Source organism: Mixophyes fleayi, chromosome 10, assembly GCF_038048845.1.
Source record: "Mixophyes fleayi isolate aMixFle1 chromosome 10, aMixFle1.hap1, whole genome shotgun sequence".
In the NCBI taxonomy this organism is placed as follows: domain Eukaryota; kingdom Metazoa; phylum Chordata; class Amphibia; order Anura; family Limnodynastidae; genus Mixophyes; species Mixophyes fleayi.
In genome coordinates, this window is record NC_134411.1 from 93194640 (window position 1) to 93210767 (window position 16128).

A 16128-nucleotide genomic window follows, 5' to 3' on the forward strand; every position below is an offset into this window, starting at 1 on the left:
GTTGAATGCTTCTTATTTCTGAGATTGTCCCAACCACATTCCAATTTGCTGATAAATCAATAAACTCTGTTAACCACATTGTATGCTACAGCAGATTTGTCTAACCGTAACTACTTGGCTCTTCTAGGGCGTTTGTGGTGTGCACATGCCTGGTTACACAGTGAATGTTATCCTGGAGGTGTGCTCTGCAGGTATTGCATCATTGTGGTGTTACTGATTGCTCTTGTATTACAGGCCACCTGCCGTCTGCGGGAGCGAGGATGTGACGGCTCCCTGGCTGGGTTAGAGGTTCAGCAACTCTTCTGCTCACAGAGCTTGGCCATCCCGGAGCATCACCTCAAGGAACTTAATATGAAGATTGACATGACCTTACAGGTCAGCCCTTATCTGTTCCCGAACTCCTTGTATATGAAACAGAACATATGTCTGACTTACACTCCTCCTTATCAGGCCGTACATGTCACAGCTTCTAGTGGGATTGGGTAATACTTTGTATTAAATTTAGCACTGTACACCTGGCATCGGGTAAAGATATTCTTCTTTGGACCTCCATAGCTTCTGTATGGTGACTTATGTTTAGGATCTGGCATAGCACATAAGTATTGGATTTGGGGTTTGTTTGTAAACTAATTTTCATTAGCCATGGGGTATAATATATAAAGCCCAAATAATGCCACAGTGATGGTCCTTTCATATTATTTCCTATAGATCCAGTTGTACAATTGCATTGTATGTGGTCATCTCTTACGATCTGACAAACAGGCCGTTGTGTGGCCACAATCACACAGGAACAACCGATTAGATTGTGTATGAAATCATAAACCTCTTGTCTAGGTCCCCTGTAGCCCTTTAATGTATTATGTTTATGTTTTAGGCTTACAAGATAGCGCTGGAAAGCTTAGGTCACTGTGAATATGCAATGAAGGCCGGCTTCCACCTCAATCCCAAGGCTATTGAAGAAAGTCTAAAGGTAACCATAGGAATTCTCTTTTAATAAAAGGTTCAACAAAACATCAGCCATTGTAGGGTTTCTTTTCTTTTCCTCTCTTACTTACTATGTATTTTAACTGATTTAATGGTAGGTCTGGTATCCATATGGAAAAGTCTTTCAGTACTGCTACAAATTTGTGTTCCACAGTTCATAAGCACCTGTCATTATCTAACAATAAATGTGGCTTAAATCCACTTTAGATGCACTTTAGTATGGTCTGATTATTATATTCATTGTTCAAAGCTGGGGACCACACAGGAGATAATGTGGGCGGGGCTGTAAGAACATGTAGCCAATTGGAGCATTAGAATGTTAAACTCAGCACAGTATTTGGCTCTTTCAACTCCATGGGTAGACAAGTTTGAGGTTGGAGTGGTTAGCTTGACATGTAGCTAATCCAAACATCTAAACATAAATCAATGACGCAAGACCTGTGTCTAACTACTGCGGGGAGATTTTTCTGAAACAAAGTTAATACATCCAGCTTGTTCGTATAAAAACTTTTAGCCCGGAAATCAAAATGATATAAAAGGGTCTTAAGTTGCCAATCTCGCAGCAACATTATGTTTGGTGCCAAGACCCTGCCTTATGTTCTAATAATCGGGACACACAACAGGTGAAGCCGAGGACACTGCTTTTTCAGTCCGGGATCTTCATAATCTTCTTCTGGTTACAAACTTGTAGCTCTGCCGTGTAAGGGGTTGTTTGTGAGTTTGAGGGAATGGTCTTTTTGTTCCATCAGGGCTGCTGTAGTGACGCAGAGGCACAACAGGCAGGACGGAGGCAGACTCCGCCTCAGCCGATACAGTGTGAGCTGCCCACTGTACCCGTGCAGATCGGCTCCCACTTCCTCAAAGGAACCTCGTTTAACGAGTCCGCAACAGATAATTTGAAGCTGAAAACGGTACTTTCTCCAATTCCCAACTATATATCTTAAGGGATAATCCTGTTCAGTTTTAGGACAAAATTTAAACATTGCTCTTTTTGTTTTAGCATGCAATGCTGCAGCTGATCAAAGAAGCCGACGGACATAATGGGATGACTGACAGAGATGAAACAGTGGTGACAGAAATTCTCAATCAAGTGTGTCCTTCCACGTGGCGGGGGGCTTGTAAGACTGCAGTGCAGTTGCTGTTCGGCCAGGCTGGTCTGGTACGTGAGCGCAAAACTCTGATGCTCATTCTCAGTATCCTCAAATAACCGGCTACCTTTGGATACAATTATTAAGTTATACGTATAATACATGGAGAGTGTGTGTATATCTGCATTTAGATTGTAAGCTCCAGTGGCGTAAGGACTGGGGGTGAGTTCTCTGTACTGCGCTGCGGAATTAGCGGCGCTATATAAATAGCTGATGATGATATGTAGTTCATTATCAGGTCTGGTGCTTTGTACATTGCAGATGTTAGGTTTCACAGTCTTGTAATGACATTAAACTCTCCATGACTGTAAAAACACAGCATCACTGATTCACCTTTCAGTTTTGTTGTAGAGATAGATTTAATGAATCACGATAATTCGGAACTTGTGACTTAATGTTTAATAGACTTTGTGCATGAGTCAGGAGACTGCGATTCCCTCAGCTGTATATCCCTCAAGGCCAGCGCGGTGACATCAGGGCATTAAGTTACAACATTGTCTTTTGTTGTGTTTTATTTTTTATTATTACTTTATTTTTTAAATAAAGTTTTTATTTGAAATTTGAACAAATAATCAGGACACACACACATATATATATATATATATATATATATATATATATATATATATATATATATATATATATCTCTATCTATATATATATATATATATATATATATATATCTATCTATCTCTCACACCTCTTTGAAGTGCACTGTGTACATAGGGATAGTACTAGATTTTGGTTGGTTCATGGAGGCATTTGTAGGAACACTGTCTACCCCCAGGTCTTATGGCATTCCTGAGGACATTCATGGGTAGTAGTTGCTATTTTATATAATTTGAGAGAGGCTGATGAAATGGAGCCATTGGGAGATGGTGGGATTGTTGAGTATCTTGTGGTACCAGGAGAGATCGTTAACTTTCAGAGGATAAAACAGGGTAATATGTAAGAAGAAGCTGTCTTTATTTAATAGATTATTCCAGCAAGGGAGGGGGCAATAGCTGAGAAGGAAATGGGAGAACGGACTTCCAAAAAGTAGAAATATCCAGACATGGTCGTATAGAAATGAGCCCCCCCATCCACCCACATTTGAAGTTTAAGAGAAGTGTATGGGGCTGAATCAGGTCAGTTTGGCGTTCTCGGGCGTGATCCTAGAATCCTGGTGTTACATGAGAACAGACATAGATTGTAACAATACACCGGAACCCTTTACACTCTCTGTCTTAGTCTCAGGATCAGCTTCTCTCTCTCTCTGCCCATAATATGACAACATTGTTTCCAGGCACACCCGACGCAGCGAGTCCTTACTTGCCAACTGATAAAGGGAGACCTGTCTGCAGCCTACACAGCTCTATTCAGTAATGAAAGCCAGGACCTTGTTTACTCCTGCTGCGGGGATGAGACCACAGCTCCTTATTCACTTGCCGAATAATGATGGTATACAACGGCAGTGGGGCTTTTTGGCGGTGCCGGGTTATGACGTCATAGGACTTTGTGTGCTGGTATCTTTCTCTTGTGATTAGAAGCGAGGAAACACCTGTCGCACAATAGCCCTCTCTCACATGGGCAGGAAACAGTTCCCACAGCCCCCTCCCCAGTCTGGGTGTGGGAAACTGCACTGCTCACTATGAGCGCTGTGGTTGGAGTAAGTTTTAACCCTATAGTTATTATAGTATAGTATAGTATAGTATTGTAGTTATACACTGAAAGAGATGGGAGGTGGGGGGCGGCATCCCAAGTTTCTGATATTTATAAGGCTGTTTTATAGTCTAAACACGATAGTCCTATGAGATGCAGCATAGCCGTGTTATTACCGGGTAACGCTTTATATGACGCTAGATGAGCATGGAAAGTGAGGTCACCAAAACTTCATTGATAAAAGTATTTGTTTTATTTTTCATTTTTGGATCCGCTAGGTGGTCGTTGATACAGCGCAGATTGAGAATAAGGAAGCTTACGCGCCACAGATCAGCCTGGAAGGAACGAGGGTTATCGTGCAAGTCCCGTCTACATGGTAAATCATCTTCAGCCTCCTATAGTCAAGCAGTTCATTATTATTACAACAAGAAGCAACACCGCCTCCTTGTTAATGGACTGGAGATTGCATATTTATTTACAGATGGCCTGAAATAAATAATTTTATGTTTCGATGCAGTAGCTGATCAGTGACTATATATATATATATATATATATATATATATATATATATATATATATATATATATATATATATATATATATATAGTTAACCCGTGCATGATACTCATGCATTCAAGTCAAATCAAGCTACTTAAGGTGTTAAAGGTTCTTGTCATGCATTTGGGCCTAGCCCAGGCCTCCTCAGGGGAAGAGCGTTACTTCCCGACGCAAGCGCCCTTTTTTAACGTGGTTTTGTCCACATGTCGCCACCTCATCATTCTTCTCCATCACCTCATCCTTCATCTTCATCGCCACATCCTTCATCAAGCTACTTAAGGTGTTAAAAACTCCCCACTGTCACCCCCGGCAACCACCAACCACTCCCAACTGTCACTTCCCCTTCAAGAAATATATAGGTCAGTGTATAACTCTGCCCAGCAGGTGGCGCTGCAGCTTGTTTTTTATCACACATGCCACTAGGCTTATATATATTAGATATATGCACGCGCCACTGATGACTTTCGGAGTCGTCATTGGCGCAGTTTGTTATATTACATTTCCCCTTCATTGTTAGTCAGCATCTTATTCAATGGTATTTTTTAAAACTACATTTATTTCCATCTTTTGAGGTTTCTTACTAATAATTCACCTGTTTTTATCCTTCTCCATCCAATCTCGCTGGCACTTCCCGCTGGTTACAGTGGCTCAGTAGGCAGATTAGATGGAGGAGACAGATTGAGCAGGATTCTAGTAGTTAAAAAAAAATAAAAATAAAGCCACTGTGCATTGGGGAGAGAATCTAAAAAACACACCATCAGCTACACAAAATTCACGCTGTATTATTTGTGCCCAGTTCTTAGTGGCGCTATCTTTATTAATGCCCCTCTGTGATGGTAATGCAGTCTGCTCTGTGCAGCCATTGTTCAGCAGTCAGGAATTTGGTGTATGATCTAGGCCTATGTTGTGTTGAACAGGTGTCTAAAGGAGGACCCAGCCACCATGTCCCTGCTGCAGAGGAGTCTGGACCCAGAGAAGACCTTGGGCCTGGTGGATGTGCTGTACACTGCGGTGTTTGATGTTGCGCGCTGGAAAGAGGGCCGGTACATGTCCTCTTATTGTACCATATTTCTGTCTCTTTAATGCCTCTTTCTCTGTTATAAAGGCCGTGCTGGATTGTCAAACGTCCAACGACTCCCCCCATACATTTATACCATAAGACAGAGCTCTCTGTTCTTTCCCGCTGTTATAACAAGGCTCTGCTGTGCTCTCTGTGTTGGCTACAATTGTTTGTGTCGTATCCCTGGACAGCAGAAATAAATAATCCTGCCTATATAAAGAGGAGTTAAAATCACAGAAGGAAGTTAGAAGAAAAAAATATCTATTTATATTTAGTAAGGGGGGTGTGTACCAGCTAAAATACTAAAGTTATCTTTTAAATGTATTCCTATATTGGTATAACATTATGTGCTTTGCTAGATCTGTACAGAAAGTTGCGCCTGGCTGACTTTCTCCATATACAGGTATGGGATTTATCCCGTATGCTTGTGACTTAGGATCTCTGAATAATTGGAGATTATGCTGGCCATAGCGTTGTGTAGCTGTGGTTCCTTCCAGTGACTGGAGGAGGAAGCATTTGGTCATCGTGTCTTTATGTAGAACATTATCACCAACCAGCAGAAAATCATTTTATTATGATTCACAGAATTAATTGTTTCCCATATACTGAATATAGCTCCGGTTATTGAGCTTTGAATGGAGGCTCATTAGCAGAAGACTCTTGTCTTTTTAGGTAGAGCAGATGGAGGGCTCTAACTCTCACAAGCTCCTCTTACCTACTTTAGACAACCCCTGCTTAATGCTCCTGACATACAGCAAAGAAGGTTAGTCCTGTGGCGGTCGGTGCTGGAGGATGCAGTCTGTCCGTAGCTCAATGGAAATACAATGCAGCGCTAGCTGGCTCTGGCCCTGTGTGCTATCTATGCGCTATGTGGGGGTGTGTTTGTTTGTGGACAATCCTTTTTACGGTAGGAGCTAAAGCCCCACCTACAAAATGAATAGTCTTCTGCTATTGGCCCACCACCATAGTACATTGACCTCTTAAGTGGATCTGTATTCTATGTTATTATTAATTTAGATCTTTTGGATGTCTTTAACTTCCCTCACTCTCCAGTAAGAATATTGACTGTATTAAAAAGACATTCTCACCAAGCTGTTTGGGTGTGATGATATTGCAACAGATCTCCTGTAGTGTGTTTATAAATTGAGGCTTGGGTGAAAATTACCTTTTTATTATTTGAAAAGACCCATATTATTATGTAGAGACTCTATGAGCGCCTGCCGTTTTTAGAATTTACTGTACCAATTGAAATGTCCCATTGTTTGCAGGGAGCAAGTGTTGCCAATAATCCAGATCCAGTTGCAGAGGGAAATCTCTGAGTTCGGGAACCAGATCGATCTCCCACACGGGAGCGGCAGCAAGTCGGCCGGGGGGCTGCAGAAGACGTTCTCAAAACTGACTTCAAGGTTCACTAAGAAAGTGTCTTGTAGCGGATCTGGCCACAGCGGCAGCTACTCTGTCCCTCAGACACCTTCCAAGCATGTCTTAACCACTAGTAATTCTGAAGAAAAGGCTAAACTCTCCAACCATGCAGACTCCAAGTTACAGAGCATGTTGACCATGGGAAATTTCTCCAGGTCCATGGACAACTCTCACTCCACCCACAGCACAAACAGCCAGTTGGTCAACGGGTTTCTTGTCGACCGCCGAGAGGACTTGTTCAAAGGAGAAGATCTAAAGGACGAGAAAGGAATGAATTTGCCTTCTGATCAGGAGATGCAAGATGTTATAGATTTCCTCTCGGGATTTAACATGGGGAAGTCTCAGCAGACGTCACCTGTGGTGAAGAGAAGAAACTCTGCCACGTCTTCTGTAGCACTGGAGCAAAAACAAGGGACTGTGAAGCCACCATCACAGCCGGTGATGCACCCTCCTCTGCATCCTCCTCCGCAACAGCAGCAGCAACAGGGATTGTTACAGCAGCCGCCGCCACTGCAGTTGTCACAGAAGCAGCAACTGCAGTATTATCAGCACTTGTTTCAGCCAATCGGTCCTCAGCAGCAACAGCCGCCGCAACAACAATCCCAGCATCCGCCGGGAAAGTGGTTAAACAGCTCAGCTCAGCAGTCGCCGCAAGCAGTCGGGAGCGGGTTGTCTTCTCTTGGTCAAATGAGCCAATGGAGCAATCAGGGGGTCCCCGATCTAAGCTCGGACTTGTACAGCATGGGGCTTGTGAGCAGTTTCATGGATAACATGATGTCCGAAATGCTGGGACAGAAATCTCAAGGACCTCGAAATAACACCTGGCCAAACCGTGACCAAAGTGACGGAGTATTTGGAATGCTTGGAGATATTCTGCCCTTTGATCCTGCAGGTGACTATCCTTGAGTTTGGAGGAGGGGGGGGGGGGGAGATAAGGCTAAATTATATACCTTTTCTTCTCTGGCCCTATATCTGTGGTAATCACATGAAGTATGAGTAAAGTGCGCATATTGGGTTAATCTAGTCTATTAATATCTCTTGTATGAACATAATTGAGAGATTGAGTTTGCTTGGACTGAAGCTCACAATCTAATGCCCAAAGTCTCCTCTCCTGAAAACACAATGTAAAATTAGACAAAATAAATCTTCCCTGGTTATTACATTAATAATGATGAAATGGGTGGACTAGTTCTTCCAGTAGTTACCCCTTTTACTTTACCAATATGTACCTGTAAAAGTATAAGCAATATTCCAGCTTAACAGAGGCACCAGCTCTGCACAGCATTATTCCAGAGCTCGGGCCGCTTGAGAATCGGGAGTCGAGCTGACGGTTTCCATAACCACCCCCAATAGCCCCTTAATATCAATAAGGTTTAAGTGAACCCTTCCAAGTTAATTGATCCATTTAAAATGAACTAGTTTCTTCAGTAAAGGTCTGTAGTCGGGGATCACACTTCCTACCTGAGTTCTGTGACCTGCCAGAGGGAAGTCTATTGTTTGTATTTGCACATAGCTAATAAGTATGAACCTAATGTCATACAGACACGCTGAACGCTTGATAAGGGGTATGGGGATTTCTACTGGGGTATTCATGATTTGAAACCTGCTCATGGTCACATGAAAAGTAGTGACACCGATGTCACAGACCTGAAGAAATACTTCAAGTAGATGCTTCAAATGGCTAAAATCTGAACATTGGAAGATTCACTGATCTTTATGTAAATTGCTCCCATGACAAAAATATGTAACGTTGTTTGAACCCTTCCCGGGCAGGAGTGGGCGGGCTGCGGCATTAGCTCTGAAAAGCTATGCGGTGTCCTTCAACAAGGCTTATACACAGGAAGTCTGCTGTGCCTGGGGAAAAACTTCCCACTATTACTGATAAATCAAACGTTCTAATCGGGGCCTGAAAACTTTACCTCTCAATTTGTCAAAGTTACTAATAATTGCTTATATGTATGTGTGTGTGTATATAAAATCAACTATATATTGGGCTTAATTATTCTTTTAGGCTTGGCTAATACTATGGGGATAATGGTAATCCGTTTTAATCACTCCAAATTTAATATGATTATTTTTACTGTGCTGGTGTCTCTGACCAACAGAAGCTGCAGGAATATCTGCATAGTATTCCCTAGCTGTGTGTGTGTTCCGGACAGAGTCTGTGGTTGTGATATCAGGAGACTGACAGCTGCTAACATAAGTGATTATTTCTATAGAGCGGGATAGTGCCCAGCAGTGTGACAATAAACCGGACGGTCTGCTAGTTTGATTTGAATGAGAGAATGTGTATTGTCAATGAATGCTCAGGAGTTTATCCTGTAAACAAGTGTTACGGGCTGCTGACTGTGGGCTCGTCCATTGTGCTGCATTCAGCAGTAGATGACAGTGAAGCTTAAAAGATTAATGATTGTGATAACGTAGAGCAAAGAGCTGAAAACTGACTGTGCTTTTTTTTTTTTTCCATCTCTTCTAGTCGGCTCAGACCCGGAGTTTGCCCGGTATGTGGCCGGGGTCAACCAAGCTATGCAACAGAAACGGCAAGCACAGCACATCCGTCGTCCGAGCACCTCGCGTAGCACCTGGGCCCAACCCGATGACCCTCACAGAACATGGCCTTTCCCGGAGTACTTCACCGAGCGGTAAGAGAGCAGACATCACGGGGGAGTTCATCTTGCCGGTGATTGCCGATGTGTCTCTATTAAATCTGTTATAAAGTCTCTGCAGACTGGACTATATTAAGTAAAATTTTCTTTACCTGCTCTGTTTTATGCACTGCAGGTATACCAGGATATCACTATATAGTATTGGTGAAATTAGCAGTTTTGCTGACAACTGAGTCATGTTATTAGTTTGTTCACGAACGATATGATTCAGGCCACAAAGTATGGTAATAAAGTCACACAAAACAGTGAAGATAGGTAGCCGGTTTTGTATCTACAATTGCACAGGCAGCCTCTGGCACTACACTACATTAATGAGTTTCATGTAATGTCACATACGGCATTGTAATTAGCATAGCAAGACCTTGATAATACTGCAGCTGTTATATGCTATTATTGCTCATTCCTACATCTGTCATTATCTGTGCCCTGCCAAGGAATCCGCCCTTATCATGCAGGAAACCTAGGGATGGTCAAACCATGGAGATTATTTTACATTACATGGGAAGAAATGAATTGTTTTGTAGAATTCCAAATCTGCTGTCTCTCTCCTCTGATTAAAACAAGGTGCGGTCACAGTTGGAAGAGGTTCCATCTAAAAGGTACCCAGCAGTCTATAGACCTTTACACCGTAATGTTTTTTCTCACCTAAAATTGTCACTTGCTGTTGGTGTCTGTGGAGAACTTTTGGCAATTGACGAAACCTTTCCATAGACTGTAAAAGCAATTGTGCCACTTGTTGGTCAGTATGGTGACCAACATATTGAAAAGGGACCTAAAAGAGGAACAAATGTATAATAGTCTGTTTTTATCCTCCTTTTTTTTTTTTTTTTTTTTTTTTTTTTCTAATGGAATTGATAAAATGTCTCATTGGAAGTACAGGGGCCAGATCTGGACTGGGAGAAACATTCTCCCCTTCTAACTTACACTTTACTGCTCAATACACCGCAAAATAAATCCTTTTATTTTCTAGTGATGCGATAAACAGCAGCTGGACGGGTGCTCAGGGAGACTCTGCTAGTTCAAGCGATGAGACCTCTTCTGCCAATGGAGACAGTCTATTCTCAATGTTCTCAGGTCCAGATCTTGTTGCTGCAGTCAAACAGAGAAGGTAAATGACTCCTATGGGCGGTGATAACTTGTTATCCGATGCCAATACCTGAAGGCTCCTCGTTACATTGTAATTCTCCAACATGTCGGCAGTACAGGACAGTGCTAGATTTAGGCCATGTGCCTGTGTAGTGATTACTATTCTTCCATATTCAGAAAACGGGTCACAGAGGCCACCAATAACGGTTTCCTTTTTACCCTTTTGTTGACTAACACCCCAGCTCTCCCTATAGGGGAAAAAATAAAATAGTTTTATGGGTGAAATGTGGAGCTTTGCATTATTGGGTTGTCAGGACAGATTATTGCCTTCCCCATGGATTGTGCCATGACAGATAAAATGGTCGTCACACTTCTGAAGTGCTTAAACATCAGCTGCAGTGTATGAAACTAGTTTATTCTTGGGAGCTCTGAGTAAGTCACTAGGCCCACAGTGCGGTGTATCTCCTGGCCCACAGTGCGGTGTATCTCCTGGCCCACAGTGCGTTGTATCTCCTGGCCCACAGTGCGTTGTATCTCCTGGCCCACAGTGCGTTGTATCTCCTGGCCCACAGTGCGTTGTATCTCCTGGCCCACAGTGCGTTGTATCTCCTGGCCCACAGTGCGTTGTATCTCCTGGCCCACAGTGCGTTGTATCTCCTGGCCCACAGTGCGTTGTATCTCCTGGCCCACAGTGCGTTGTATCTCCTGGCCCACAGTGCGTTGTATCTCCTGGCCCACAGTGCGTTGTATCTCCTGGCCCACAGTGCGTTGTATCTCCTGGCCCACAGTGCGTTGTATCTCCTGGCCCACAGTGCGTTGTATCTCCTGGCCCACAGTGCGTTGTATCTCCTGGCCCACAGTGCGTTGTATCTCCTGGCCCACAGTGCGGTGTATCTCCTGGCCCACTGGAAATTCTGACCTAGCCCAGCTGGTCCTGTCTAATATAGGCCTAGGGGCAGCAGTGCTTCCAATACCATACACAATAGAGACAATGGACGGATCTAACAATGTTGCTCTAGGAACAGGAGTGTAAACGTGAATCTGTCACTAACATTATCTTGTGGTGTTCTTTCATCAGGAAACACAGCAGTGGTGAGCAGGAGGCAAACACATTACCATCACCACCTCTCCTATCCACGGTAGATGATCTCAACCAGGTGACTTTCCTCCGTCTTTCTGTATTGCTGTTATTTTATCGTTAGAACTTGTGAATATATATAAAACAACATTCAGTTGCCTGTTGTCTGCAAGCAGTGGGCATGGCTATTTCAATAGCTGCTCCAGTATTAAGCCTATCCGTTCACAAGGAACTATTGCACAATAGAAATCTTTCTAAGTTTGCACATATTTGGAAGCAGGAAACTGTTCTGGATAGTTTCATAAACTTGTATTTTATTTTGTTTCAGGAGAACAAAACCAAAACATGGCCGCCAAAAGCACCTTGGCAGCACTCCTCTCCTCTTACTAATACACTGCCCAATCAGAGTTCTTCTTTGTACCACATGACAAATCCTGTGAGCCAATGGAACGATACAATGCAAATCCTACAGTCACCGGTGTGGTCCACGGCCAACGACTGTGCTCCTCCGACCGGGATCTCCTCTACGTTTGCTTACGCACAGCAGCAATCCCAGCAAGCAAACAAGGGCTTTAAATCCTTCCAGATGAAGCATGAACGCAGGCCATCCTACCTGCACCAGTTCTGACCTAGTTTCCCAAACGCCATTTCGACTGTGTTCTTATGGGGGGGCTTTGCAGTCTAATAGATTGAGGGGGAGGGGGTGTTTGAGTGGATAACAGTTTGGGGTGTTTGGTTCTGACCCTGTGTTGGGCAGGATAGATTTAAAACTAAACATTACAGCAGAGCGTTTATCTCGGCCATCTCTTACATATGCGTTAGCAGCCTCTATTCTACCATTCACATAACCCACAGGGAGGTCTGAATTTGCTGGTGTTAGAGGTTTGGGTGCGAGTGCGGTTTCCACACACTTTGACTACATTTTAAGCCTCGGATTTTGAGTGTTGGAGGAGAGACGAGTGCTGTGAATTTAATGCAATATAGTCATTCAGCAAATTACAGAAAAAATCCTCCCAGTAGATCTCTCCCGTCCCGCAGCGTGGATCCCTAAGCACATCTATATCCCCCATCTCCCCACCAACCATATGTGCTCCCAGTAAACGTTTGGGACAAGGGGTAGTTGGGCTGAAACCAGGTCAAGATTCTACACAATTCATCCCTAGAAACAATCAGGAAACATTTTCAGACCGACACCAGGATGCAAATCCGTCCTCTGTCTGCAAAGCGCAATGTCCTATTTTTATTTTTTTGTGGTCTGCTTTTTGTTAGCAAACAATGTCCAGGGGTGAGGGGCACATACCGATTTAAATAAACAAACAAACCCCTATTTTACACTTGTGCCAGTTTCTGGCAGCTTTGATATATTTAGTGCTCCTATGACAGCCCTGAAGGAAATGGTAGTTTGGTGGTTTAGGCAAATGAAGATCGATATCTAAATGGATATAAACTATGGCCTCTTAATTTCATATTAGGATATGTGCAATGTGGATCTGACCCCCCCCCCCCCCCCCCAGGTGGCCGCAGGTCATTAATCTTCATCTCCGTCAATCCTCCTTTTTGTAACTTTTTTTTTTTTTTTAATATATATATTTGTATCTTATTGTTCTATAAGGCCAAATGCATTATGCACATATACAACTCCTGATGAGGGAAAACAATTCTGGGATAGTAAAGTCTTTCAATATTCTTTAAAAATAATAATAAAAAATAAAATCTATGTGAGCTGGCTCAGAAATAACTAAATTAATTAGCAGGTAGATGAAATAATAAACAGATAAAACAAATGTATATTTTTAAAGAACAAAAGCATAATGTCACTTAGCGATGCCATGATAATGAACCTATGGGAGACGAGACGCTTCCAACCAAAGTGGCTATAGAGATACTTATAAATGGTGCTTACGACTAAATTTAAATTGTTTATGTACAGATCTCCCATTTTATCTTGATCAATGTTACAAAATATTCTTTATATATATATATATATATAGTTTATATGTATTTAAAATGTCATTTCATCTTTTGAAGAAACCCTTATTGTTAAATCCCCCCCCCCATATTTTCTAGTATGAAAAGAAAAATAAGTATTGACAGTATTAATCTTATTTTTGTATTTTCTTAAATTCTTATATCACTAATATACGTTATACTGGTTACTGTAAGAGTTGCTGACCTAGTTAGTGGCAGCGTTGGAAATGTTGAAGCACATTTTGAGTTTTTTGGGGGGGTTTTTTTTGTACGAAGCTTATCTAATTATACCAAAAATATGTATAAAACACTAAACTATATACAATACATAAAGCAGGGCAGAGAAGCCCATTCCCAGCCTTGTACAGCAATGTGTTTCATAGCAGCAGGCCCTGAATGTTACTTTCGTGCTGTGTGAGAAGTTATTGTTTTCGCCCCCATCAAGTCTTCATTTTCTCTATGTTTACAGAGACTTGTGTATATAAAACCTTCTAGTGATGTCAGTGTAGTGTTGCCCCCTCCTCCCCGTCTGTTTCTAAGAATATTTTGTACCACTTGTTTCGAAGACTGGCTCTAAACGTTTAGTTGTGTATGAGATTTAACAAATGGTTCACTTTCAGTCTCCCAAATTAATTCCCGTTTCCCACGTCAGCCCTTTGCACTTAATCTACCCCCATATTTTATCAGAATAATTATGGTCTTATTAATGGATAGACGTATATATTTGTATCGAACAGACGTCTCAAAGTGCCAACTTAATGTTCCACATTCTATATATATTTTTTTTACTTGTATTTTGAAGTCTTCTAAATTTAAATGTGACGATCCGCGGAAACTGAAACCTGAGACCATTTTTCTATATGTTGAAGCTTTGACCATGTAGGTGCTACGGTTTTTTGGCTTCCAATTGTTCTGAACACTGGTCACCGCACCCTCCGGCAAGAGAAGGCTGCACCACTTCTCCGTATGCCCAGGAGTTACAGTGCAGCAGTTGGCATCGGCCCCCTCGGAGTCCGTGCCAGGGTTTGGCGCTGTGTGACCGTGGCCCTCGCTATCGCTTTCTCTTTTCCAGCAAACACTGCTGAACTGGAACTGTACATTTTGTATTTTACTTCTAAAGCTTCTGTAAGTAAAATAACTATTTGCTTTATTAAAGATACATTTAATAGTGTGACATTATTTCTATTTCTTTATTGTTGCATGTTTGTTGTTTCTGTGTCAGCAGGAAAAAAAAAATGTCTTATTACATAAGCTGAAGATCTGACAATGTGAAACTTGCACATTGGTTTGTGGCATCAAGACGCAGGCATGGGCGAAGTCTTACAACCTGGGCAAGATGCCTTAATAGCTGAGCCCAGTCATGGTAGTATAAGCTGTACAGCACAATAAGTACCATTCGGCAGACAGACATTTTCTACATGTGGGCATAGAAGGATATCTTCAAAATAGGGCTTGGAAGAGTTTTCTTCTTCTGATTGTGTATATTGCATAAAGCATTAGGTTTTTTTTTTTGAGGTCTTAATATCTTATCAGGTCTCTGTAGTCTCTCCACACTATCTAGAAAGTAGAGGGAAGGTGATATTAACGCTCTCTAGAACATACACTTGTTCACAAGTGTAGATGATAAACATACTAGTAAATGGACGTAAGGGCCCCAAAATGATACATACAGCCCAAAGGGTTTTAGGAATTCAGTATTTGCTGCCGTACGTTAAAGACACCAGAATGTGAGTTCTAAGCACATTTCCTCAGCAGAGAGAGAGAACCAATCCCTCATTAAAGAATGTAATGATCTGATGTCTCACTGGTCCACACACAAGCTGAAATGAATATTTAAAGGTCTATTCAATATAAAGAGTACAGAAGGTTGGTGGTAAATGCACTCAATATTAAGCAGTGGCCTTTTTATCAAATGGAAGAACTTTATCTCCACTTTCTACTTTTAAACAACCCTTAGACTGGTGGTAAAGACTAAACATTTGATTTATAAAAAGTTCTGACTAAAGTAATTGTAAGACCATGTTACACTAGGCAGACTAGGATTCTGCTTATTACACTTAAAGATTAATTGGCCCATATATACAGTGCATCTGTATCTATGGGCTACTTAATTTGACTAGCCCGAACTGGGTCCAAAATCAGCAATTGTCCATAACCATCTGAACAGGGACATGGCCATGTGATAAAACCTCCACACCCATCATAAAGGGTAGCTTATGGCCATGGTTGCCCAAAAAATTATATAGACCAATAGAAGCGGCACTCAAGTTAAGTTCTGGACAATGAACAGCAGTTATATGATAATTACACTGAAGTTCCTACTTTAAAGAGATTTCCATTTATTTGTGTGTGTGGGGGGGGTCATCACAATCTGGGGGGTTTTCTGCTTGTTCAGTAAATTATCCCATTTGAAGTTTGAATGGGTTGGCAGAAGCAGAGAACAGTGTTGTGAAAAATGTCTCTTAACTTATACCATAGAGTCACAGTTTTCAAATTTAAGACACTTTTAACGTGAAA

At 42.0% G+C, this 16128-nt stretch overlaps 1 protein-coding gene across 2 annotated transcripts in view; it reads left to right on the top strand.

The window, feature by feature from the left end:
- The window catches only part of GARRE1 (granule associated Rac and RHOG effector 1), a 46693-nt gene extending 31908 nt beyond the window's left edge, over positions 1 to 14785 (top strand). For both annotated transcript variants that reach the window (XM_075189171.1, XM_075189172.1), the window contains 11 exons: positions 235 to 375; positions 875 to 970; positions 1734 to 1895; positions 1985 to 2143; positions 4052 to 4149; positions 5249 to 5374; positions 6660 to 7705; positions 9290 to 9455; positions 10450 to 10587; positions 11644 to 11722; positions 11972 to 14785. In XM_075189171.1, the coding sequence (XP_075045272.1) occupies positions 235 to 375; positions 875 to 970; positions 1734 to 1895; positions 1985 to 2143; positions 4052 to 4149; positions 5249 to 5374; positions 6660 to 7705; positions 9290 to 9455; positions 10450 to 10587; positions 11644 to 11722; positions 11972 to 12271 (2511 nt within the window). In that variant the 3' untranslated portion in view covers positions 12272 to 14785. The remainder of the gene's footprint in view (positions 1 to 234; positions 376 to 874; positions 971 to 1733; positions 1896 to 1984; positions 2144 to 4051; positions 4150 to 5248; positions 5375 to 6659; positions 7706 to 9289; positions 9456 to 10449; positions 10588 to 11643; positions 11723 to 11971) is intronic.
- The last annotated feature ends 1343 nt before the right edge of the window (positions 14786 to 16128 follow it).